The sequence below is a fragment of the Phodopus roborovskii genome, unplaced genomic scaffold (assembly GCF_943737965.1).
Source record: "Phodopus roborovskii unplaced genomic scaffold, PHOROB, whole genome shotgun sequence".
In the NCBI taxonomy this organism is placed as follows: Eukaryota; Metazoa; Chordata; class Mammalia; order Rodentia; family Cricetidae; genus Phodopus; species Phodopus roborovskii.
In genome coordinates, this window is record NW_026126448.1 from 4,702,329 (window position 1) to 4,727,507 (window position 25,179).

The window sequence follows — 25,179 nt, forward strand, 5'->3', positions numbered from 1 at the left end:
GAGACACGATGACTAAGTGCTACAGGTGTTCTATACTGAACCCTGAAGAGCAGAAGTGCATTGTTGAGAAGACTGAAGATCCAAATACAGCTGGCAGCTAGTGTCACTGTGCTGTGCTGATGAGATTGTCAGAGTTTTGCTGAGTGTACCCTGGTTATGTCAGATGCTCACATTAAGAGACCCTCGATGAAATGGGGGCAGTTCTGTGTGTGGTTTTGTATCATCTTTGCAACTTTCCTGTAAATTTTAAATTGTATTCCAAATGTTAAGAGATCAAACATTATTGAGAGTTTCATTGCCACCCTTCAGTTTTAAAAAGAGTTGTTGTGATTCCAGGCTTCCTTCCTCTCACAGGAAGGAAATTCTTTTGCTTGCTCAGAGTGGAACAACTCACTTCCTTCTACTTCGGCAGGGTTTCTACTTTAGTGTGTTCCTCACTCTGCAGTTTCCAGCGTTCATCATGGAGGGGGCAGTGAGCTCAGTATTGCACCCATGGAGTCTCACTGGAGCTTGCTTCTCAGAGCTTTAATTTCATCTGTCTCACACGGGGGTTAGCAAACCCCTGTGATTTCTCTGTCGTCCAGCAGTGGAACTGTTGAACAAAGCAGTCTTGGCTTTTGTTCTGTACTCAAAAGCTACAGATGCTCCCAGGAGAAAGCCAGCTGTGGATCATTTGCTCACCTCTTTGGGGTTATGCTCTCCGGAGACTCTTGTCACCACAATTACAGTTTGAGCAGCTTTCTGGTGCTTTTAAATAGCAGACGAATTAATGTCTACTCCATCCTATTCAGAAGTAAGAGACTTTCACTACAATTTTTCAAAATTAATTTTTTATTTGCCCCGAGCTTGGCTTACTGGGGTGTAAAATAATGCTGCTCATGCTGGCTTATGCAAGGCACTAATTTCAATATAGTCCAGCAGCAAATGGAGCACAAACTTATAATTAGCCAACATTTCCTGCCTGCATGCATTCATTTAGCACCCTCCGGCACCCCCAAGTAGACTTGTGCTCTGCACAGCACTGTGCAAAGCTTAGAGGCTCTTCTCATGAAATCTAATTTTCTCCCCATAAGGAGCACACAGTGTTTTAATAAACCACTGAATGAACATGGAACAGTAAGAAAGAAAACAGTGTGCTACAGCATGCAATTAAGTGTATGGATAAAAAGCATAAGCATGGATTATTGTTCTCCCAGAGAAAAAACCTGAAATTGGTATATAGGAATAGTAATGTTTATTAGAGACTAGGCCCTGTGCCCACATTAGTCTATTTTTCCTTTCAATAATCTTGGAAATTAAGTATTAGGTCATATGTAGTATTTCAAGGATAAGGAGGCTGATACTTAGGAAGGTTAAGTGACATGTTCAAGGTTATACAACCACTGTAGATGCTTTTAATCAGGACTTGAATTCAGATGGCATCCTTGACCAAAATCACTCCATCTTATGGTGATAAATACTATGTATATTCATAAACCCAGAGATGTACTCAAGCTTAAGCATGTAAAAAAATCTTCCCTTAAGAGTCATAGGTGTATAAATTCTTAAACATAAGTGAGTGTGAATACAGCAGACATGGCTGCTGACCTACTCCTATCAGCATGTCCTCTCCCCCCATTTTTTTTTTTTTGGTAAGGAAATTAACTTGGTGACAGTGAGTTGGAAGCTGGCTTAGGGGAGGAATTAAGAGTTTTGGATGAGACTTCCTAAAGCAGTGTAATGGATGAATCAACCAGAAAGGATGAGTGATTTGCTAGGAAATATTTTAGTTTAGGTTTGATAGTTTGAAATTGAAATGTGCATTTAGTTGAAGTTTATTGAATTGCCAGGCACTAAATTGATATTTTATGCTGGCTTTGGAACCAGACTTTTGTCAAATATGTTTCTATAATTTCTTCATAGGTGTTACAGGTTTTTGTGCATTTAGTATAAATAGCATGTTTAGAAGGACAGCCATGTATGTAATAAGTATTTAGTAAATCTTTTTCTTTGTAATCTTGCATTCCCTAACTGGTTTGAGGCTTCTAGTGCTAAGTAAACTCAGATCCTCTGGTGCCCAAGCAGTGTAGAGCAGTGGGTGCTCCCCAGATGGACCAAATCCTGCCATTGCTTCTACATCCTCACATTTGGCACCTGTGTTCCCTCCCCTCCATACACACAGGAAGCCTGAAATAGATTCTAAAAGAGATAAACACAGGGTTGGAGAGTTAGCTTGATGATGATGGCAAGGAATGCTTCTTGCTGTTGCTCTTTGAAGATGACCTGGGTTCAGTTTGTAGCATCCACATCATGGTTCACAAACATTCATAACTCTGTTCCAGGGGAATCTAACCCCTTCCTTTGACCTCTAAGGGTACCAGGCACCAGGTACACACATAGCATACATACATACATACATGTAGGCAAAATATACAATATGATAAAATAAATCTCAAAAACACTGAAAAGGGAGAGCACCAATATAAAATGTAAACAACCAGAAGATCTGTAACATTGTCTGCTAAACCTGAGCCTTCAAAGTGGAGCTGAAGACTAAAAAGGCCCCTGCAAAGAAGGATGGAAAGATTCCCGAAGGGAGAAAAGAAAATATCCCCACAGAGCACAGAGATGCCCAAACAGAGCAGGCACAGACAGCTGGGGCACTGCAGACGACAAAGAGAGGTCACAGATTTCATAGCTAACCTCATGCACAGTACAAATTAAAATACTATTTTATCAAGTTTTATAAAGATGCATAATTTGGGGTCTTAGTGTTCTTTTAACTCAGAGAGAACACTTAATTGTTTGGGAGGATGGCATATGTGTCACTAAGGGAATGTCTCCTGAATCTGCCTGATCTGGGGAAAATATCTTTCCCAGGCTGTTTTTAAAGACTCCCAGAAGGGATTCCACAGTGACACACTTGGCAATTAGTTACATCTTTGTCGTGTAGGAAGACCCACATTGGTTTTTATTATTTTCTCCTCTTCCATCATCACCATAGATTTAAGTCTTTTAAAACCATGACACTGTTGGGACTGACCCCCCAAAGCACTCTGGACTCTTCAGTGGCATCACACATGGCATTTCTCAGAAAAGCAGTGGTCTTTTTTAAAAATATGTGGACCTTCAGATGGGTCAATCATACTGCCATTTGTCATTTCCTGAAAGTCAGGTTCTGCTTTTGAAAAGATATTAAACAGTGTGTCAAATGTGAAATTTATCTCTTTCTCTAAATTGTCCCTGTTCACAGAATCCCATGAAGACTTTATTGGATGATAGCTGCTTTCTGACGTTGGTAGTCACTATAAGAAGGGACAGTGAATGTTCTTGTAAATGGTTAATGACTGGCTGCTCTTGTCCTGAAAGACCATGATTGTTCACTAAAAATATGTAAAATATATTTAATGATTCTGAAAAATAGTTTGACTTTGGATAAAGATCGCTTGCCTATGGTGAATAGAAGTGGGATTAAGATGATGATATAGGTTCCAGGGATCAGTCCATGCTTTCAGGCTTGAAGGTAGGTACCATTTCTTACTGAGCCATCCCATTGTCCTACTTATTTTTTGGTAAGCAATCAAAGAGTTAATTTCTTTAGGTACTTGTGAGACTTATTTTTTTTCTCAGGAATAATTATGGTTTTGTTAACTGTGTATATATTTCTTATAAATTATGTATTTTGTTTAACTTCTAAAGTATTTTTCCTATGTAATATTTTCTCCATCTCGAATTGTTTGGGTGGCTGTTTATAGCATTTATTCTCTCTGTCCTTCTATCTATCTATCTATCTATTCATCAATCATCTATCATCTATCTGTTGTTAGTTGTAGATTTTTTCTTTAAGTGCCACATTATCTTGTTCCTTTAAGTTTTTGCTATCATTTGGTTCAGCAAACTTTTAAAACTTCTATTGAAACTTTTTTTCTTTACCTTTAGGTTACTTCAAAATATGTTAGAATCCCAAGCTCTTTATACAATTAGAGATGTAGAGATTATTTTTTGTTGTTTGTATTTTGAGACAGGTTACTCTGTGTAACAGCCTCCATCAGATTGGCCTGGACATGTCTGTGAGGGCATTTTCTTGGGTCTGAGAGTTCCTGCTTTGATTTCCTTCAATGATGGACATTAATTAACCTGTACATCAAATAAACTCTTTCCTTCCCAAGTTGTTTTCTGACAGTGTTTTATCACAGCAAAAGAGAAGAAGCAAACTGGGACACAAATTGGTACCAGAGAATGGGATTTTGCTATAATGGATGTGATCATGTGATACTTTTGCCTTGGCTTTTTTTTTTTTTTTTTCTTTTTTTTTTTTTTTTTGTGGCAGGAAGGTAGAGTGTTTGGATAAGTTGGGCTTTAAAAGCGATTGAATGGTACAAACTTAAGGAGTTGTGGTAACTTTGAAGACAATGATGAAAGAAATGGAGGCCTGGCTTGTGATCTTTCAGGGGGAATATATTGGGCTATTCATGTGATAATTTTGCTTAAGAATATGAGGAACTAAAAATCCTTGTTTTAATGGGACAAGTGATGCTATTTAGTTGGAGCTAAAATATAATTATATAATTACATAATTATAAATTATATAAATATAATCAGCTAAAATTTTAAAAACTGAAATCATCTAGGAAGTTTCTCTCCAGAGTCAGCACACAGAACCTGTGGTCCTGAGGGGATCAAGGCTGTGTATCAAGCTGACAGCTGAACTAGAGTCTCCCATCTGCTGCAGCTTTTGAAGGCATGGAAGGTCCTGGAGAGCAGCTAAGGCTTGACTCCACTGGCAGGGTCAGTGTCCCTGCTAGAGCCCAGGAGGCCTTTAGTGAAGATGCTGCCTCAGTTGCAGTGCAGACCCCAGGACTGGAAGGATGTTGTCTTTTTGTTTTGTGCCTTTTCCTCTCTAACCAACTCATGATCTTTCTTCATGAAATTATTTTTTCTTAGATGTTTTGCACCTCACAAGTGCAAGGCAAGCAGCCTACCACTTACATTTTTACCAATACTTTCCTGAACTTTTAGAAATAAAATATAATTCTGTATACTTTGTAAAGTATATACTTTGAAAATGTGTGTTTTGTTTTAATAATTTTTTTCCTCCCAAAATGCACAGCATTGTTTCTGGAATCTCTAGGCTTTCTTTCTCTTCCTATTTGCATAGAATTTTTCTTTTCTATTTCTCTGTTTACTTTGGATTCTGTCCCCAGGTGTTATTTTACTGTGTGGTTTATGGAGAAAGGCTGGTAGTTTTGAGAGTTAATAGATCCCAGGTGGCTCTGTGGAATTTCTTGTAAATTATTTGTCTTCACCACTGGAGGAGTTGAAAACATCTGCTTTCATTAGCTGTCCTTAAGAAGATGCACAAAGCTTCTGAAACTTTTGAAGTTATCAGGTGGATGTCCCATGGTTTTCCCCTGCATGCTCCTACACAAGTGGTACACCAGCCTCCTTTGTTAATTAGGTGCCACAATAACAGGATGTCTTTCTTGTCACTTCATTTCATTGTACATGTTTTTGGTGGATTTTTGGTACCGCTATTTGGGTGCTTTTTACATTTTTTCTCTCATATATTTTACTTCATTATACAATAGAATGAACTTTAGCAAAGTGTACATGTGTAAAACAGCATCCAGGTCAGTTGCACACGTTATTGTTACCCTCAGTTATGTTATCTTCAGATAATGCCTTAGGGACCTTCTTTCTACTAGATGCCACAGTATTCTAATATATGATAATATGTAGATTAGTTTGATGTAGTTTTAAACATTCAAAATCATATGATATGGTTTCATGTCTAGTTTCTTTAGAGGATCATTGTGTGTGTAACATGCATATATATCTTCACCCCTTTCCTGTGTAGATTCAGCAAATTATACTGCACAAGCAAAATTCTTGGAATCTAGATTTATTCATTCCTTTACATGTTATGTCTGGGCACAATAGCAGGATGGAGAATTGACCTTTCACAAAAAATACCACAGTCACAGGCTAATGCAATGTACTACTGTACACAATGTTGTGTATGTCCTTTGATGAACACACTAATTTGAAATATAACTAAGAAGGACTTGATGGATAAGAAGCAATTTGGGTATTCATGTGATGTATACAATATTATATGTGCATTCATATGTATAAAGATATATGTACATATATATTTATAGATGGAGATAGGGAGAGAAGAAATGAGAAAACAGGAGTAGAGAAGAGGGGATGGGAGGGATCTTGGGGATGAGATGCACATAACATGACTTTCATTTATATTTCATGTATGCTTACTATACCTCCTACCTAAAGATTATTATGTAAAAGAATTTAAGTACTTTTAAAATCTTGACCCCTATTTTGATTTGATCCGTTTTATGAGGTCAGTGTGGAATTTTCCATTTTTGATGTCTTTGTTGACACTCAAATAATTTGAATATTGAAACATTTTGAATTTGGATTAGAGATACTTAATTTACAATGTATTTTGATTTACAATGTGATTTGATCTGAGCTCCTTAGGTTTTCTTATCCATGTTTTAAAAGATGTGAGATTAGGTGTTGAGCCAGCTTAGCGTGCTACTCAGGACTTATTAGGAGTTCTAGGCCACTGTCTCTTCAAGCATGCCTTAGAAGAATTCCTTCATTTTTACTGATTAAATATTGAGCTATACTTTTAGATCTTTTTTGTTCTGCTTCAAAAGAATCTTGAAAACATTTTTCTAAAGTTTTGATATTGTCTTATTATTTTCTATATATGAGTGTTTGGCCTACAAGTCTGTCTGTGTACCATTGTGTGCTGGTACCTGCTGAGGCCAGGATGGGATATCAGACCCCCAGGAACTAGAGTTTCAGACATTTGTGTGACACTATGTGGGTTCTGAGAACTAAACCTGGGTCCTTTGGAAGATCAGCCAGTGCTCTTAACTGCTGGTGCATCTCCCCTGCCCTGGATTGTTTATATTTATCATTCTACTTGTGTTTATTATGGCTATTTATTTTGAAAATTAATTTTGGTCATTGCTAATTGTAATGTGCTGTTTCACCACCTCTCAAGTTGCTTACTTTGGTGACTATATTTTCAGTTTTAAATCTTTAATGCATCTTCATGGACTCACGTCTGAAATTCTTTAAATGTGTATCCAGTTGTCCAACTTTCCATCAATTTTCTTGATCATATTGTATTTGGATCTTGTCTTTTTCACTTTTTCTTAGTGGTGATGGTGTTCTGGCTCTAGGAGCATTGATTATTTTTAGATTAAATGCTTTATATATTTAAATGCTTTTGGCTTTCTACATGTAGAAAGGGTTTTGTTTTCCATTCCCAGGCAGGTAACATTAAGGGTTAATAATTCTGATCCAAAAGGGAGATGCCTGATTTCAGGTAACACTGAGTTTTGATAAATCCAAGTTTGTCTTCTCTCAAGAATCCTGATCAACTGTGGCACTAGTTCCCACTTCAATACAACCTTTAGGCCTTTACCAGTAGACTGTAGGCATTTCTTTCCTGTTTGTCAGATATAGTGAATTGACATTGGCCCTTTGAGAGAAATTGACATGACAGAACAGAAGTCTTGGTTCTTTACATTTCCACATTGTTTCAGTCAGTGTTACCCTGCATATGTGAAGGTGGGCCACAGAGAGTATATCACTTGGTAATGTCACAACTATTTTAATGTAAGTGTACACACTAAACTAATGATGCATTTCTCAAGGTCATGTTAAGTGACACAAGACTATATTTGAGTCCCCTCTGTCTCTGTTTGTTGTGACACCTTTTGCATGGCTAGTTTAATAATTTTTGCCTTTATTAGGCAGCTTCTCTGACTGAGGCCTTTTTGGCTACTCTCAGATGTCAGGTATCCTTGGCTGTATGCTTCTTGCAAATAGTTGTCAGTTCACCATCATTTTCAGGGTTTCAGCGCTTATCTGCTTCCTATCAATCTTTCTGGCGAATGTTTCCTTTAGGTACCATGATTATAGGGCATGTTGTCTCTGATATTCAGACATTTTGGGGTTAGCTTATTTGTCACCAGCCTGCCCAGCACATTTTTTTTTTGTATGTCTGAGGACATACAAAAAGGCTCCAATTTTAATTCCCTTTGCTTTTGAGAGTCATAAAACATTCTGCTTATTTCCCCCATATGTAGAAATTAGTCTTTGTTTCCATGGCCAGGGCTGGATTTTTATCCTGGCTTATCAGTGTTTGCAGTTTATAAACACTTTCAGTGGGGACACTGAATTGTTTGTCAACTGTACTTTGAGGGATTTGTCTCTTGTAGCTGCTGTGCCTCTCGACCTTGGAGATGATCCCTATCTCTAAACCCTGGTAGACTGTAGGAGACTGCACTCTGCATTCCAGATGTTTTGGCTAAGATTTATTCCCTAATGTCCCAAGAAGTTTTGGGTCAATCCATGCCATGCTTTGGAAACTGGATGGATTTATAAGATGTTAAAGAATTTAAATTTTGTCTTCTGTTCTTGTATAATCATGAAAGGCCTTTGTGGTTTCTTTGTGCCTACCACTGACCTTTCTTCCAACATTAGCTGTGGTCCTCAGCCTCTAGTTCATGCCCAAATTTTCATATGCTTAATGAAAAATAGAGGTATACACTGTAAGTCCACTTTTGAAAGTATTGCTTTCTGATAGCTGAACATCTGCAGTTTTCATTAGGTTTGCTCCTAATATCCTAAAAAGTATTTATTTTTTCAGCTTTTCTAATTTGCAGCAGAAGTAGATATTTACTATAAATTATCCCATCCAACCCCAAAGCAATTTCTGTATGTTTTTATGAAGGACTTCTTTTGTCCCTTTGTGTTTGCTTTCTATTTCTACCACATATCAACCTAAATTTATTGGCTCAAATTGATCATCTTATATTTCTGTAGATTAGTGGTCCGACAAAGGGTCTTGGTATATTCTAAGAAATTCTTCTATGCTTGTGTCCCTCCCCCCATCTCAGTCATAACTACTCTGTCTGTGAATGGTCTTTCTGAGCACTCTTTGTATTCAGATCCAGCTGGCTGTGTGTATAAACATGAGATTAGTAGTCCTATTTGTAGTACAGACATCAGAAGAGAACTATGTGCTACTGCAGTCTGTTTTGTTTCTTGGGTCAGAATTCCCATCAAGCCATCCTTGATCCAGATGGGTAGTCTTCTAGATAAGTGTGCTAGCAATGTGTTCTTACTCCTCTTCCACTCATTTCATCACTTGTCAGTCTTTCTCACGTGGCTCTATGCCAGTCAAGGAAAAGACCCGATGGAAAGTATGAAAATAAATGATTAAGTATTTATCATTTTGGTACTACCTAAACAAAAATTATTTTAATAGCTGACAAAAATATTTTAACTTGATTATGATTCACTGGCATTTGAGCAACAAGGGATGTGTCCTTTGCAGTTTCATGTCATTAGCAAATTTAAAAAGCATGTTTTCTTTACAACCTGTGTAAATGTGTTGTCTTACCTGAAGAGGATGGGCTCTTCTATCAATGCTATTCCTATGTGCTTTCATTACCTACACTCTTTACTTGTAGTGATTACTAAGTTTAGAACAATACTTAATATGAAATTACAGAAACACATGACAATGCAGCTTGGAACACTAGCTTAGATGACCTTGTTTCCAATGCTCTTGTGAATATCTATTAGAAGTTAAGGGTGGGAATTTTGACTATGCATATTTATACCAATTAACTCACACTCAGTTTTTTCTTTTGTGTACTAATATTTTGGCTTATCATTATTGGTAAATCATTTCCTTTGAAAGTCACGGGTGCATGCTTGCATCTGTGCAATTTTCTCAAGCATTAGCACGTATGTCTCAGAAGGAAAGAATAATCTATTTGGAGCTCATAAAAATATATATGTATTTATTAATTTACATATTTTGATACATCCATTACCATTTATTCCTTGCTTATAAAATATTTACTTAATGCCTACTCTTTACTAACCAATACTAACCAAATTATAATAAAAATAATGTGCTCTTTTGAAAACATGCATACAAGTAATATTATACAGATTGCAGCAGGTTATATTTAGGAATATATTTATGTATGCATATATGCATAAAGCAATAATTAATGGAAAAAGGGCATAATTTTGAAAGAGCAAAGTGAAATATGTGGAAGGATTTGAGGGGAGACATGGAAATGCTATGTTATAATCCTAAAATAAGAGAAATAATTTTAAAATGCCATTGAGAGATAATTCATTCTCAACAATTTGTCCTGTCCTCAGATGTCTAAACCCTTGATTCTTGGTTCAGTCTCTTAGAGTGAGGATGGAAAGGCACATTTCACACAGGATCATAACCACTGTATTGGAAGCAATGAGAAAACTGATTAATGGAATTCTTTTAATTTTTCAGGATGAGAGAGACACAGAGAAAGAGGACGAACTGGAACTGAAAAGAGGTCTTTTATTTAGAGACTCTGCCTACGACAGTGACCCTGAATATAGGTATGGACTAGCTTCTGTGTGCAGAGATCTTTCTCATAGCTAGCATAAAAACGACCCATTCTTTTTTTTCTAGATACTAACCATATTATGTCTGTATGTGGATATGTGTATGAGTGCAGATGCCTGTGGAGCTTGGAGATATGGGATCCCTGGAACTGGCCTTACAATACCTGTGAGCCACCCAATGTTGATGCTTGGAATTGAATTTGTGTCCTCTGCAAAAACAGTAGGCACTCTTAACACTCTTAACCACTGAGTCATCTCCTGATATTTGTTACTAAAACATTTTGATTAAACACACACACACACACACACACACACACACACACCAAAGAGGTAAAGGGATGACTCATTAAAGTGTTTGTGGAGCAAGCAAGAGGTTCTGAGTTTCCAAGCCCCAGAACCCATAGTGGAGGTGGAAAACAGAAGCAACTATGCATTTGTGTTTGTTAGCCCAGCACTGTGGAAGCAGAGAGAAGATCCCTGGGGCTTATTGAGCACAGAGTGTGGCTGAATTGGTGAACGCCAGAGTCAGTAGGAGATCCTGTCTCAAAAATTAAGGTGTAGAATAATTGAGAAAGACACCAGACATTGAATTCTGCCTCTATACACACATGCTCACTCATTTACACACACACACACACACACACACACACACACACACACGCACGCACGTGCACATGCACACACACACACACACAGCCAACTCACACTAATGCATTTCCTCCTGTTTAGGATTTTATTTGATTGCCCAGCAAATCCATACTTTTCATGATACTTTCGTCCTAAGCTAAAAATAGTTTCCATAATTGGATAAGTAATTCTTTTCAAAATAAATAAGAAAAAAAATCTGTTCTTCTAAATTTTCAGGGATAGTAAGTAATAAAAAATATTTTTGAAAAATTATACTTGCAGATTTTAGTTTGAAAGTTCTGTGCCAATGTCCATGAGCTGCAGGACTAAAGACTATGAATCAGCCATGCTGCTATACTATGGAATATTACATGAGTTTTCTTTTTTAATCATGAAATTCCTTACATATATAGATGCTCCATGAAGTAGAATTTTTTTTTTCTAGCCAGAGTTTGCACTAAAATAGTAACCTTGACTGGAAACTCTATGCACATGTGAGGGCGTAGCATGTGTCTCCTTTCCCAAAGTCATTGCCTCCCAGTCAAGAGGTAGCCTGGGCCTCTTATGAAAGTGGGTTGACTGTTGCAGGTGGATTTGAAAGAGAAACAGTGGACAAAGGAAAAAAAAGGGCTCAGAGAGCACACAATTCGTGCAAAGTTTTTTTTCTCTCTTCTTTGTTGTTCTTTCTTAAGTCTCTTCCCTAGATTGCTATACCAACTAATGTTTGGTTACCTTGATACACACTAGAGTCACCTAAGAGGAGGGAACCTCAATTGAGAAATTTCTCCATAGGATTAGCCTGTAGGCAAGACTGTGAGATGTTTTCTTAATTAGTGATTAATGTGGGAATATCAAGCATAGCCTTTGTGAGTGGTGATACTCCTGGGCTGATGGTCCTGGTGTGTATGAGAAAACAGTCTGAGAAAGACATAGAGAGCAAGCCAGTAAGCAGCTTCAGCTCCTGCCCTGTTTGAGTTCCTGCCATGACTTCTCTCACTGATGGACTGTTACTGGAAGTGTAAATTGAAATAAACCCTTTATTCTCCAAGATGTTTTGGTCATGGTCATTATCACAACAATAGAAACCCTAGTGCAATTGTTTTTATAAATTACCACTTTAGTTTTGGGGGAGGGTAAATCAATATCATTCTTGCTTGGGCAAGGAATAAGAAGTAGGTTTGACTCTGTGTATAAATAATAATTTATTATTATTGTGGTTGTGTATAAATAATAATTGCCTGTATTGTGTATAAATAATAATTGCCTGTATTGTTTCTTAGAAGTATAGATTTCCACTTGATAATTCCAAAGGTTGTGCTTTGTACATGGAGATAAAACCCCAGAATGCCCTGAATGGTTCAAATACAGGGAGTATGAGAGCAACACTGACTCAGAAGATTTAAATAAGAGAATTGTGCAGCTACTAAAAAAGTTCTGTGTTCATTTTTGATGTCTCTTTACAATACTCACCATTTATGTACATATTTGAACCAATAGGATGGGATAGGCATGTCTTCAGAATCAAGAACAGGATGGTTTTGAATATTTTGCCCTGGAAGCTTCTCCTCAAGTGATTAGGGTGTTCTAGTTTTATCTCCAATTCACATGCTTCCTGTTAATTGGAACCGAGAGGCAAGCATCTTCTCATAGCAAGTGATGAAAGCTTTTCTTGTTGAAAATCATTCTCTGAATCTTTCCTCAGGGAAGAAAAATAAGTGCCTTTCAATAAGTAAGTAGCCTTCAGTACACTCATATGCACAGATATTTTGCTAATGCTTGAAAGAAGGATGGCAACACAGCATCTTTTCCCTCTATGTATTGACTGTAAGAGAACTATGTCTTTGAGTACCACCCAAAGTGTGGTTTGTATTAGTAGCATTAACATCTTCTGAGATCCAAAGTCTCAAGACCCCACCTGAGGTATATTTTATTGGGAAGTTGGGGAGTGGCCCAGCAACCAGAATTACAGTAATGACTCTGGTGCATATTGAAGTGTGAGAAGCATTTCTAAATCTTATTAGTAAATATAATGATTTGTAAGACTCACCTTTTAAAGTGGCTTCTTTTGTTGCTTTATTAATTAAAAAACAAACAAAAACAAAAAACAAAAAAGGCATGGAGTCACTGGGATAAAACCTGATATATCCACAGAGCAACAAAGAAAACGATTAGCAACTTCTACTCTCCATGCTTCCCCACTTGAAAGACAGGCACTTCTGCTTTGGTCCCTCATTATTCCTCTTGAACATCCTCTTATTTCCTCTGAGTCAGCCAGAAAACTCATTGGTCCACAAGCTGCATGTGGATGCTGCCCTCCAAACCAAGGCCCAAAGCCATTGGCAGTCTCTGAGCAACAACATAAACAAATGTCCCAAACACGCCTTTGTATAGTATCTTTAATGTTATCAAACCATAATGTAACCCCTCCTTGTTCTAAAGCCCAAGACCATATTTTCTCCATCCATCCATCCATCCATCCATCCATCCATCCATCCATCTATCCATCCATCCACCCACTCACCCTCTAGAGCCTATACCATATGCTCAAAACTTTTCATGTTTTATTCATTGAAGCTTTTGACTGATAGAAACCATTATTGGGTTTAATGACAAGAAGTTAATGTTTTACAATCTAAAGTACCTATAATCAAACAGACACAAATATTACACTGTGAAAGTGATAAACATACCAGCATCTTAAAATCTTTCTCAATTCTGTTTTTTTAAGCATAAGTAATACATTATACTTTTTTATTTATGTATTACTTTTTTGTTCCTATGATAAAACAACACAATCATGGAAACTTATAGAAGAAAGAATTTATCTGGGATTATGGTTCCTTAGGGATAAGTCATCATGGTGGGAAAGCATGGCAGCAATAGGCATGCATGGGAGCTGGAGCAGGAAGCGAGTAATGACGTCCTCAAACTCAACCATGAAGTGGCTTGAGCAGACTTGAAATAGCCAGACTGCACTCTTAAAGCTCACCTTCAGTAACATCCTTCCTCCAGTCAGCTTGCAACATCTAAATCTGCAAACAGCACCACCAGCTGGGGACCAAGTGTTCAGTGCTGGATATTCTGGCAGACATCTCTCATTCAAACCATATGATTCTTAAAATTACTATTGTTGGCTTAATTTATCCATCTTCAAAGCTCAGTTTTATGTAAATGTGTGTACTATAACATATGTGTTTATATAACTGTGTTTGTTTTATCTGAAACCTGTCTGTGAGAACTAAGGCATCAGCTATGTATAAAGTACCACTAATCCTATCTTCATCTGAACTGCTGGAATTTTGCCTTTCCTGATCTTGCAGGACACTCATGCAGACAATTATAGCTGCTGTGGATTCTTGTGTGTGATAGCCCTGGCAAATTCTGTTTTCATTGTAGATGTTTACCTACTGCCTCTGGTTCTTATAACCTGCTTCTTCTACAATGAAGCCTGAGGAAGAAATGTGAGATAGATGTCCCATTTACAGCTAAGCACTCACAGGCTCTTATTTTCTGCATGTTAACCAGTTGCACATCTTTGTATTAGTCTCCATCTACTGCAAAAAGAAGTTTCTCTGAGAGGGATTGAAAATGTACTAATCTACTTTGTATGAAGATAGAAACTTAAAGAAAGTTTATTATTATGTCTATTCAGCAGAATAATATCATTAAGTTCTCTCCTAGGAAATATGACTATTTAACCATATATCATGGCCCCAATCAATAGTAGCAGGTAGACGTTTAAACTTGGGAGGGTTTTAAGTCCAATCAGAAAGTGGTTGTTTTCTTCCATAATATTCATCTGTGCCACTATTACATGAGTGGTTATATCTTGTCAGGACAGTTCTGATTGTAGCTTATAGCTGAGTAAGACTGTTGGTTGCTGTTCTTATACCAAGAAGTGTGCACAGAGCATCCAGCAATATGGAAGCTAGTAAGGATGACATTTTCCAGTCAGGCCCAGCTTGCTTTCTCCATGTCCTGTGACTCAGGTATGTGTAGTCTGCAGCAATTGGTCTTACCATTAAATTTTAGAAAGATCTAAGGGCAGTAGCAATACCCTGCAATGTTTTGAGGAAAATTGCCAGGGAAGGTGGTTCTGAACAAACTCAAAATGAGGTAATCCATACCTGGCACTGGGCTTTTGTATCTATAGCCTGGGTGTCTGAGAAAGGCATTCTCCCACCCCTGTTATAGAGTCACTACATCAAATTCCTAATAAGCATCTATGGTAATAGGTCTCAGTATATCATTTTCAAAGGCCCCACCCTACCTCATTTAACTCTTTCCATACCATTATTTAGCTTTCACTTTTCATACCATGTGTTCTAGCTCAATTCCCTAGAATCCCACCCCCATGGCCCATTACTAGTTTCCTGACATATATGGTTACTCTAATTTAAACAGATATATCTGAAGATTCAAAACTAACACCTATGCATAAGAGATAACGCTTGTCTTACTGGGTCAGGGTTACTTTACTCAGAATGATTATTTCTAGTTCCATCCACTTACCTGTCAATTTAATAATTTCTTTTTCTTTTGCAGCTTAACATTGCATTGTGTATATGATGGCATTTTAATTATCCATCATTAGTTGATAGTTCTCAAGGCTGTTTCTAAGTTATTGCTATTGTGTAAATAGGACAGCAGTGAATATAGACAAGGACTATTCCTGTAAGACAATGTCTTTTGAGAATTTGTTCAGGAGTCACATAACTGAATCAGACACTGGATGTATTTCTGTCTATCTGAGGAAATTGCACACCGAATTCCTTGGTGGCTGTACCAGTTTGTATGCTCACCAGCAGTGAATAAGTGTTTCCTGTCTCAATATCTACATCAGCATTGGTTGCCTTTTTAAAAAGTCTTATCCATACTGACTGGGGTAAGATAAAGTCTCAAAGTAGTTTTAATTTGCATTCCCCAAGGGTTAAGATGTTGAATATTAAAACAAGCAAACAAATGTTTCTTAGCCATTTTTATTTCGAGACCCTCCTGTTTAATTCCATGCTAGGGTTTTAACTTTTTGTTTTGTTTTGTTTACTTGTACATTTTTGTTCTTTTTCTATACACTAACACTGTCAGATGTATAGCTGGTGAAGATTCTCTTTTAACTCTATATTTTACCATCACTGGAATGGTCGTGTCCTTTAATGTATGTAATTTTTCTTGTTGGTTGCATGACATCCTGTTTATTACTTAGTGACCTTACTGCCTGTGCCTGGAAGTTCAAGAGCTTTCCTTACTTTCTGTTTCAAAGTATTATGTATCATGTTCATGTTCTTGATCCATTTGGAGTTGCTTTAGGCAGAGTGGGAGATGAGGATGTAGTTTCATTCTTTTACAGTCAGCTATCCAGCTTGACTGAGACTATTTGCTGAAGAAGTTGTCTTCTCAACAAAGTGTATTTTTTAATCTCTTTGTCAAAATTAGGTTGAGTCTAGAAGTGTGGCTATGTATTTGGGTCCTCAGTTCTAGTGCATTAATCAGTGTGTCTCTTTATGTCAGCACTATGTTTTTGTTATTATTAGTATGGCAATGCCTCCAGCAATGTTTTTATTGTTCAGGATTATTTTGGTAAACCTGGGTCTTTTGGATTTCCATATGAATTTTGATATTTTTTCCTGTGAGGAATTGAATTGGAACTTTGATGGGGACTGCATTGAATTTATACATTGCTTTTGGTAGGATGGCCATTTTCACAACATTAATCTTATTTATCACAAACATAGGAGTCCCTTTTATCTTCAGTTTCTTTGGTGTCTTAAAATTCTCATTGTACAAGTATTTTACTTCCTTGATTAGATTTATTCCAAGTTATTTTATTTTGAAGCTATTGGGAACATATTATTTTTTACCTCATTTATTTCTCAGTGTGTTTGTTCTTGGTATATAGGAAAGCCTATTGGGTTTTGTAGGCTGATTCTGTATCCTACTACTTTGTTGAATGTGTTTATCAGCTGTAGAAGATGTTTGGTGGTCATTTATGTATAAAATTATATTATTTGCAAATTGGGACACTTTGATTTCCTTATTTTCTATTTGTATCCCCTTTGTTCCCATTGTCTTATTGCTCTAGTCAATATTTCAAGCACTATAATGAACAGGACATCCACATCTTGTTTTTATTTTCTCTGTCTGGTTTTGGTATCAAGGTATATGAGTTGTACTTATAGTAGTTCTTCTGTGACAGTCTGGTAAAAGTCTGTGCTGAATTCATTTGGCCCCGAGTTCTTAGTTATAATATGTTTAATCACCACTTCTATTTCACTGGTTGTTAAAGTCCATTTGACTCATTTACCTATCTTGATTTAATGGCAGTAAGCCATATGCATCTAGAAATTTATCCATTTCTTTTAGACTCGTGGTTAATTTGGCTAAAGGTATGTTAAAGAACTCATTACTTCATTGATTGTATATTTTTGTTTGTTTCTGTTTCACAATATCCTCTCTGATTTTGATTAGGTCTTCCTATCTGTTTCTGGCTATTGTTCATCCTTCCCTCAAGGCCTTTAAGTATATCAAGTTTTTCCAACTTCAGATCTCTTGATTGTTTTTTCTTTTTTTGATGTAGGTATTTAGTGCTATAAACTTCTCTTAGAACCACCTTCATTATGTCCCATGGGTTTGGGTGTGTTGTGTTTTCATTTTCATTCAATTCTAAGAATTTTTAAATTTTCTTCTTGATTTCTTCCTTAACTCAGCTGCCATTCAATAGTATGTTGTTTAGTTCCCCTAAGTTTGTGTTCTTGTGGTTTTTATCGCTGTTGACATCCAGCTTTATTCCATGTGGTCAGATAGAAAGGTATGTTCATTCTGTTATACAGAGTCTTGTAAAGCTCACAGTTAATCCTAAAAGGCTTTTAATGTTTATCTATTCTCTGGAAGTCAGAGAGGTAATATTTAAAACTGTTTTGAACCAAAGCAGTAGTAAATCCAATAGTGAAGACAGAGTATTTTATGAAAAGTATTAAATATTTGATTTATAGTTTGAAGAGGACCCATACCATGGCTAAAAATTAATATGCTTTTTAACTACTTGCCTTTCATTGGGTAATAATCGCTGTTAAGAATTGGAGGAAGAAGAGAAAGCTGTGTAAACGATAAAAATAAAGTACTCATATATGAAATTTTCAAAATGCAAGAAATTTAAATCAAAACATGTAACTAACTTGAATTGAGTACGTTTGTTTGACTGTATTTAGTGTAAAAATAAATTTCAGAGAACCACACTAGTACCTCACCATGATATAATTATGATATGGCAAAGGTGATGGTGTGGACCACAGCAAGGCAGGAACAGACCTGTATTAGTGAAACAGTAAGAATCACATGGCTTGTGTGAAGACAAACGGCCAGAAAACAGCCAAGCAAACTCAACTCTGCATGCAGAACTCCTGAAGTAGTGTGAGGGAGGAAGGGTGTGGGCACATAGGCTAGCAGATCTATTTACACAGGTTTGAGATACAATTTTTTTCCACTGATGTATTTGTGATTTCCCTGTGTATGACTCAAATGGTAAAAAACAGTGGTTTAAGTGACAATAGAGGTTATATCTGGAGAAAAAATTTTATGAAAAAACTTATATGAAACTGTCTAGACTGTTTCCTTGTGTGAAGCTAAGAGAAACATGCTGATTGTGTCAAAAGAGTAGTTATGAGACTTGGCAAAGGCGAATTTGAATTTAAAACAATACCATATATATTCTTTGAAAATGTTATGCATTTGTACAATGTACTTTTCAATCATATCCATCGTTAAATTCCTTCCAGCTTCCCCTGTTACATCTCATCCCGTTTCCCTCCCAACTCCATATGCTCTTTTGTTACTATCACCTGGTTCCTATTAGTGCTGGCCATATGTGCATGGCTGTGGGACTATGCACTGGTGCAGGGGTAACACAGCAACACCCCTGTCTCCAAAGGAGAGTGACTATCTCACACAGCAGCCTTCAGTCATTATATAGGAAGTCTTCTGCAAAGGCTGGAGTATTGAGGCCCCATCCTGATCAGTGCTAGAAGTTTGACTGGCTTAGTCTTGTACAGGTCTTGTTTAGGTAACTATGGTTCCTGTAATGTGATGTGTCCAAAAGCCATATCATGTCTCCAAAACAACATTTCTCAAGCCTCCTCTCTGTCCTCCAACTCTTATATTCGTTCTGCTCTGTCACTCGTGGTGTTCCCTGAGCCTTGGATGGGGAAGGCTGATACAGATAAGCACTCACAGTTACTTATTCTCAGTACTCTGACCTGCCCTCACTGCACTAACCACTACCACTGCAAAAATCTTCTCTGATCAAAGCTCAGAAATATATGAGTAGAAACATAAATGTCTGGAAGGCAGTTTGACAGCACAACCATGTAGCAAAACAGTAACAGCAAGTTTCTTTTAGGGCCCTGGTTGTAGACTTTTGTGAGTTTTACATTACCATACATGAAATTCTTGCTGTGGAGGGAGCATAATATCTAATCAGAAAGCAAGTAGTTCCCTCCAAAATCTTCATGTCCTTATTGTACCAGTGGGCACATCTTTCCATAAAGGATGGTATGGCAGCATGCAGTATCCAGAGCTGGGCAACGCTTTTATGTCCTTTCTCCCGGAGAAGCCTGCATAGCTCTGCATAAGCGAGCCCTCAGAGAGAGGGTTTCCTAGTCAGATGAGGGAGGTTTCCCTATATCCTGAGTCTTACTATCTTGTTATGGTGGGCATCCAAGAGTAGTGACCTATGTTGTTCCGGGCGCCTCTGAGGCTTCTGTAACCAATAACTTGTAGGGAGATGCTGGCACTGAAAATTTCATTTAATATAAAATGTACTTCCTTTCAAACTCATATATTTATATATGCACATATATGATATTTTATGTATTTTATCACATATATAAGTACATATTTTTATAAATGGGGTGGGCTTCTTGTCCCAATTTTCCATCTCTTATGTCACTGAGATTACAGTCATTCACCACTAGGCTATGCTTTAATTAATTTCTCCATCTACCCACCTCTCAATGTTGTGAGATTGCTGATAAGCATATATAAAGTATGTAATGCAATGTATGGCATTCACTTCTTTGTCCAGTGTAAATACAGCACCATGTACTTTATATGCATTCTCTTGAACAATTATATAAAATATAATTAAGGAGGATTAAACTAAAAAGTTAATTACCTAGGAGCTTACAAAAAATTCTGGCTTTAGAGGCTCTTTTCATACACTGAGAATACCACAGTGTCTGTGCTTCTTTTGCTACAAGGTCTCACTATGTAAGACATTTCTAGCCAAACTAGCTTCAGACATACAGAGATTTGCCTGCCTCTGCCTCTTGAGTTCTGGGATTAAAAGTCTGTGCCACTATGCCTGGGTTTTGTGCTATTTTTACCTTGCTGCATCCCTCTTTAATCTCCAAGATCCTTTGAAACTCTTAACACAAGTTTTTTTGTTTGTTTTCTTTTCTTTTCTTTTTCATGGTTTCCCGTGAACAGGTTAGCTGTCCTGGTAGAGAGGGTAGAGAGTCAGTCTTTAAAGGCAAAAGCCTTGTTTATTTTATTTCTCACAGCCCTGAGTATCACATATCCATAAAGTACTCAGTAATATTTGAACTCACAGTAGTACCTCGAACTTAATTACACCGTTGTTTTAACCTTTGTTCAAAAACAATCTTTCCTCACAGCTGCTATCAGCGGCCACATGGCTCTCTCCATTTGGATGATGGTGAATACTGGTCCAACAGAGCAGCCTCTTGTAAAGGGAAATCCCACCGACCCGTCTTTGAGAACAGCATGGACAAGATGTACAGGAACTTGTACAAAAAGGCCTGTAGTTCTGTTTCTCATACACAGGAAAGCTTCTAAGATCATCCACCATAAACCGTATGAGTGTCCGTGTCAACCTCTCAATGAAAGCGTTTGATGTGATCGTATTTGTATGCCTTTCTTTAAAACAGGTGTCCACTGAGTAACAGACTTGAACCCAGCGTATTCCTTCAAGTGGTAAATTATCACAGTCTAGCCTACATTAGAGAAGAATGTGCTGTTTCCAGTGTCAAAACTCTGCAACACGGTTACAAACTCCAATTTGTGACGAGGCTATCTTGCCACACGTGCTCCTATCATCATTGACAAACTGGAGAATAGGTTCTTTTCTAGAATGTTCTTCCATTTTTATTGCCTTTTAACTTTCTTTTCACCTGCTTGGCTGGTTATCTTATCTGGGTAAAATTTAATTAACATCAACACCCTGTTATCAGTAATGAGCAAAAAGATGTTCTCTGCAGAAATAAATTTCAAAAATTGAAACCTGTTTTAATCAATATTATCTACTCGCCCCCCCCCCCCGTCTTTAGAATTGGCTATTGTATTTCTTAGGTTTTAAAAACTAGCTTTCATTGTAAAACTTACACATGCATTCACTCCTTCTCTGGAAGACAGCCGAGTCATCTGAATGTCTAACAGCTAAATTAGTTTACTAGAAGAAACCATGGATGATTCAAAATGTAGCTAATATTTTAGTGTTGAATTATTTGCAATATTTTCTACTAGGGAAATACATTTTGGTGCAAACATAATAAATAAAGCATCCTGTGTTGGTAAGCATGTAGAAACAAAAAATAAACTAAAATAAAAGAACTATATTGTAATTTTACCTCTGCTATTTTCATAGGTATCACATCACCCAGGCAACCAACATTGACACTTTAAAGGGACCATGGAGGAATTAAAATAACTCAGCAGATATCCTCAACAGACACTCATAAACCTAGTGGTGGATTGATAAAATGTGTGTCTTCCCCCACCCCCACATACCAAACGAAGCCAGTGACGCTTTGAAAGTGCAAAGAAATCCATTGCCATTTTACCAGAGTGAAGGGAGAGGTAGAGTGGGAGGGAGAAGTGAACCTGCTGGATGCTTGAGAAGCCAACTACACGGAATTTTGGGTTTTTGTTTGTTGTTGTTATTGACTCCATCATTCACTAATTCTACATGTTTTTTTCTTTAAAAGAAAAAAAAATCTTTGACTAACACTCCACTTAAATCTGACATTAAATTATGACATTATGTAATACACCTTTATGCTGTGTCATAATAGAATTTTCAAACATGTTGAAGCATTTCAGTTTGACAATCTGCTCTATATCAAATGTTTCCTCAGCTGCTGTGCACAGGAAGTGTGGGGTAGCCTCTGAACCATGTCCTGTGGGTGAGAGCCAATATTCTATGAAATGAATGTGGGGCATAGGCCTAATTATCATATTGCTCATGCCTGCTTACACACACACACACACACACACACACACACACACACACACACACGAGAGAGAGAGAGAGAGAGAGAGAGAGAGGAGAGAGAGAGAGGAGAGAGCCAGCCGTTGGTAGAATGCTTGGAATGGAAAATGTTGTGGCCCTGGGCATAGGTTCATACAGTCATGTAACTGAAGAACATCTGTTATGGTAGCCACCAGTCCTGATTTCTCCAGCTTTGCTGATGTATACCACACTCCCAAATGTCACTCTCAGATGAATTTGGGCACAGTTTAACAAAACGTTGCAATTGTGAACACCGAGTTCCCTGGGTTATATTATAATGGTTTGTACAATGTGTTTTTAAAGGTTAACATGAATAATGCTCTTTAAAATCCATGTCTGAGGCCTGTAAAGATAAGTTGGTGGAGTGCTTGCCACATAAGCAGGACTGAGATCAGACCCCTGGCATCAATGTGAACGCTGGGCTCAGTGCTGGAGAGGTGGAACTCCTTTCCTCCCGGGAGGAGGAAGAGATCTCTTGAGCTCACTGGCTGAGCAACACAGCTGAATCAGTAAGCTCTAGGTTCAGTGAAACACTCTGGCTCAAAAGATAAGTTAAATAGTAACCAGAGAACATACTTAGTGAATGGTGACCTCTGACCTTGACACACATGCACAAAACCACACAAACATGTACACATACCCTCCATATTCTGAGTGGAAATTAGTGTATTTTACTTTAGGAAAAATTAAAAGCTAAAATTAAATCCAATTAAAACTACTCTTTGGTCAACAAACCGAGGCAGGAGGATCGCTGTAAGTTTAAGGTCTATATTGTGAGTGCCAGACCATCCAGGGCTACATATGAATCTTTGTCTCAAAAATGAAAAAGAAAAAAAAAAGAAATAAAATAGAAAAAGAAAAAAGTTTCATGAAAAGAATAAATAATTTATTAAAAAGTTCTCTTCTCACATAAATATCTGAATAACCACTTGCTGTACCTGTGACTACCATTAGGTATGATGAGAACCACCAAAGTGTTCCAAAGGGAGCTTCAGAAATTGATATTCTGGCAGGCATTTGCTGTATGTTGAATCTGTTGTTATGAAGGATAAGAGCAAATTCCTAGATATGTAGCATTTATGTCCCCTCTCCCCTGGGGGAAGGACAGTTCTCCATTGCTCCATTGCTATGGATTCTTATATTGTATCCTATTTATAATGGAATGCCTTGAAGGACTAATAGTACTTTATCATTTATAGAAACAAGTTAAAATTGTTTATTCTCTTCTCATTTCACTGTATTTCATATAAATTAAATAATCATTAGACTTAATTTGAAAGAAAAACACATTTCTCTTTAATGTATCTTTCCATTTAAATTTAAAAGGCAGGCACAGAGATAGGATGATCACTGAGTTCAAAGCTAGCATGGACAACCTGTATCAGAAAACAACAAAAACAAAAACAAAAACCAAGAAATTTAGGAAAGAAAATGTTAAATTCAATGAAGAAATAAAATGTACCATTGCTATGAAAGTCTCCCTGGTGCTACTTGTTATAATTTCCTTTCATTTTTTTCTAATTGAAGTTTAATTTTTTTGATATATATGGTGATAAAGGGATTAACTTATAATCTTCTTCAGCTCTCTGTAATTATTTAATGGATTAACATATTAACATGAATGATCAGGAAGTCCCAAGTGGGAGTGTTGCAGACTGACTCCAGAGATTAAAAATCAGGAGTAAATACAGAGGCCTGACAATATATTTAATTATTAATAATAGCTTTGTTGAGATGCAACTTTTGAAATATGCAGTTCAGTAGTTTTTGCATTGTTTCATGAGTAATACAACTATTCTGATAAATTCAGACATTTTGTCAGAACAAGTCCTATATGTAGGAGCAACCACTTCCTGCTACCCTTTCCCCAGCTTTTGGAAAGCACAAATCTGCTCTCTTTGCTTGCTTCTTCTGCATATTTCATATAAACAATTATACTGTGAGACTTGCCTTGTCTAGGTTCTTTCAAGTAGCATATGTTTTCAAGAGCTGTCCATGTTTATAACATGTTTCCGTATGTGTTCCTTTTATTACCAAGTAATAGAGTGACCACCAAATTTTTGATCGACTGCGGTTTTCCCACTTTTGATATATTTTGAATATGTATATGGTTTTGTGGATATATTGTTTCACTTATTTGTAAGTATACAGTTAGGGTTTGAATTGCAGTCATGTGGACACCAGTGCCACCATATTGTGCAGTCACCTATTCTTAAGAGGAGTCCATTAGTCTTTGTCATAGAGTCCCTCAAAATTGCCCCCAAATGCTATGAAACCCCATGGTGTTTGCTGTATATGGTCCCCAGTATTAACCTTTATGGACTCCAGGTGTCTGGGCCCATTTTCCTCACTGGAATTACTTCAAATCTGTTTTCCAGTGTACTGCATGTGTGTGCCTGCAACTGGGGAATGCCCACCACTGCCCCAATTTTCTAAGCTTGTATGCCTGTGGCAAACTCTTATGACTTTGTGTGTGAGGACATTGAAAGAATTACAGTTTTAGGACCAAGAAATGCATCTTATGGATATAATGCTAATTCAGTATGGAAAAAAATAATCAGCCACTATGAGAGACCATAGAAATCAGAATGGAATGCAAAAGTGCATGGTCACTCAATAAATACAAGGTGTTTGTCAAAATTCAGCAGATTTTCATAATAAAATAGAGATACAAGGAACATGAAAACCCCTTTCTCCCATTTCTATAACAATGGCAATGAATTAAAAGTGGAAAGGTTCATTTTAGCCTATGACTTTGGAGGTCCCAGCCTATGGGAGGTTGTTTTTTTGTTTCTGGGCCTGGGATGAAGCAG

General features: G+C 37.2%; 1 protein-coding gene across 1 annotated transcript in view; it reads left to right on the plus strand.

The window, feature by feature from the left end:
* The window catches only part of Spata6 (spermatogenesis associated 6), a 99,056-nt gene extending 77,699 nt beyond the window's left edge, over positions 1-21,357 (plus strand). The window contains exons 12-13 of the mRNA XM_051188469.1: positions 10,340-10,431; positions 20,733-21,357. Of these exons, the coding sequence (XP_051044426.1) occupies positions 10,340-10,431; positions 20,733-20,913 (273 nt within the window). The 3' untranslated portion in view covers positions 20,914-21,357. The remainder of the gene's footprint in view (positions 1-10,339; positions 10,432-20,732) is intronic.
* The last annotated feature ends 3,822 nt before the right edge of the window (positions 21,358-25,179 follow it).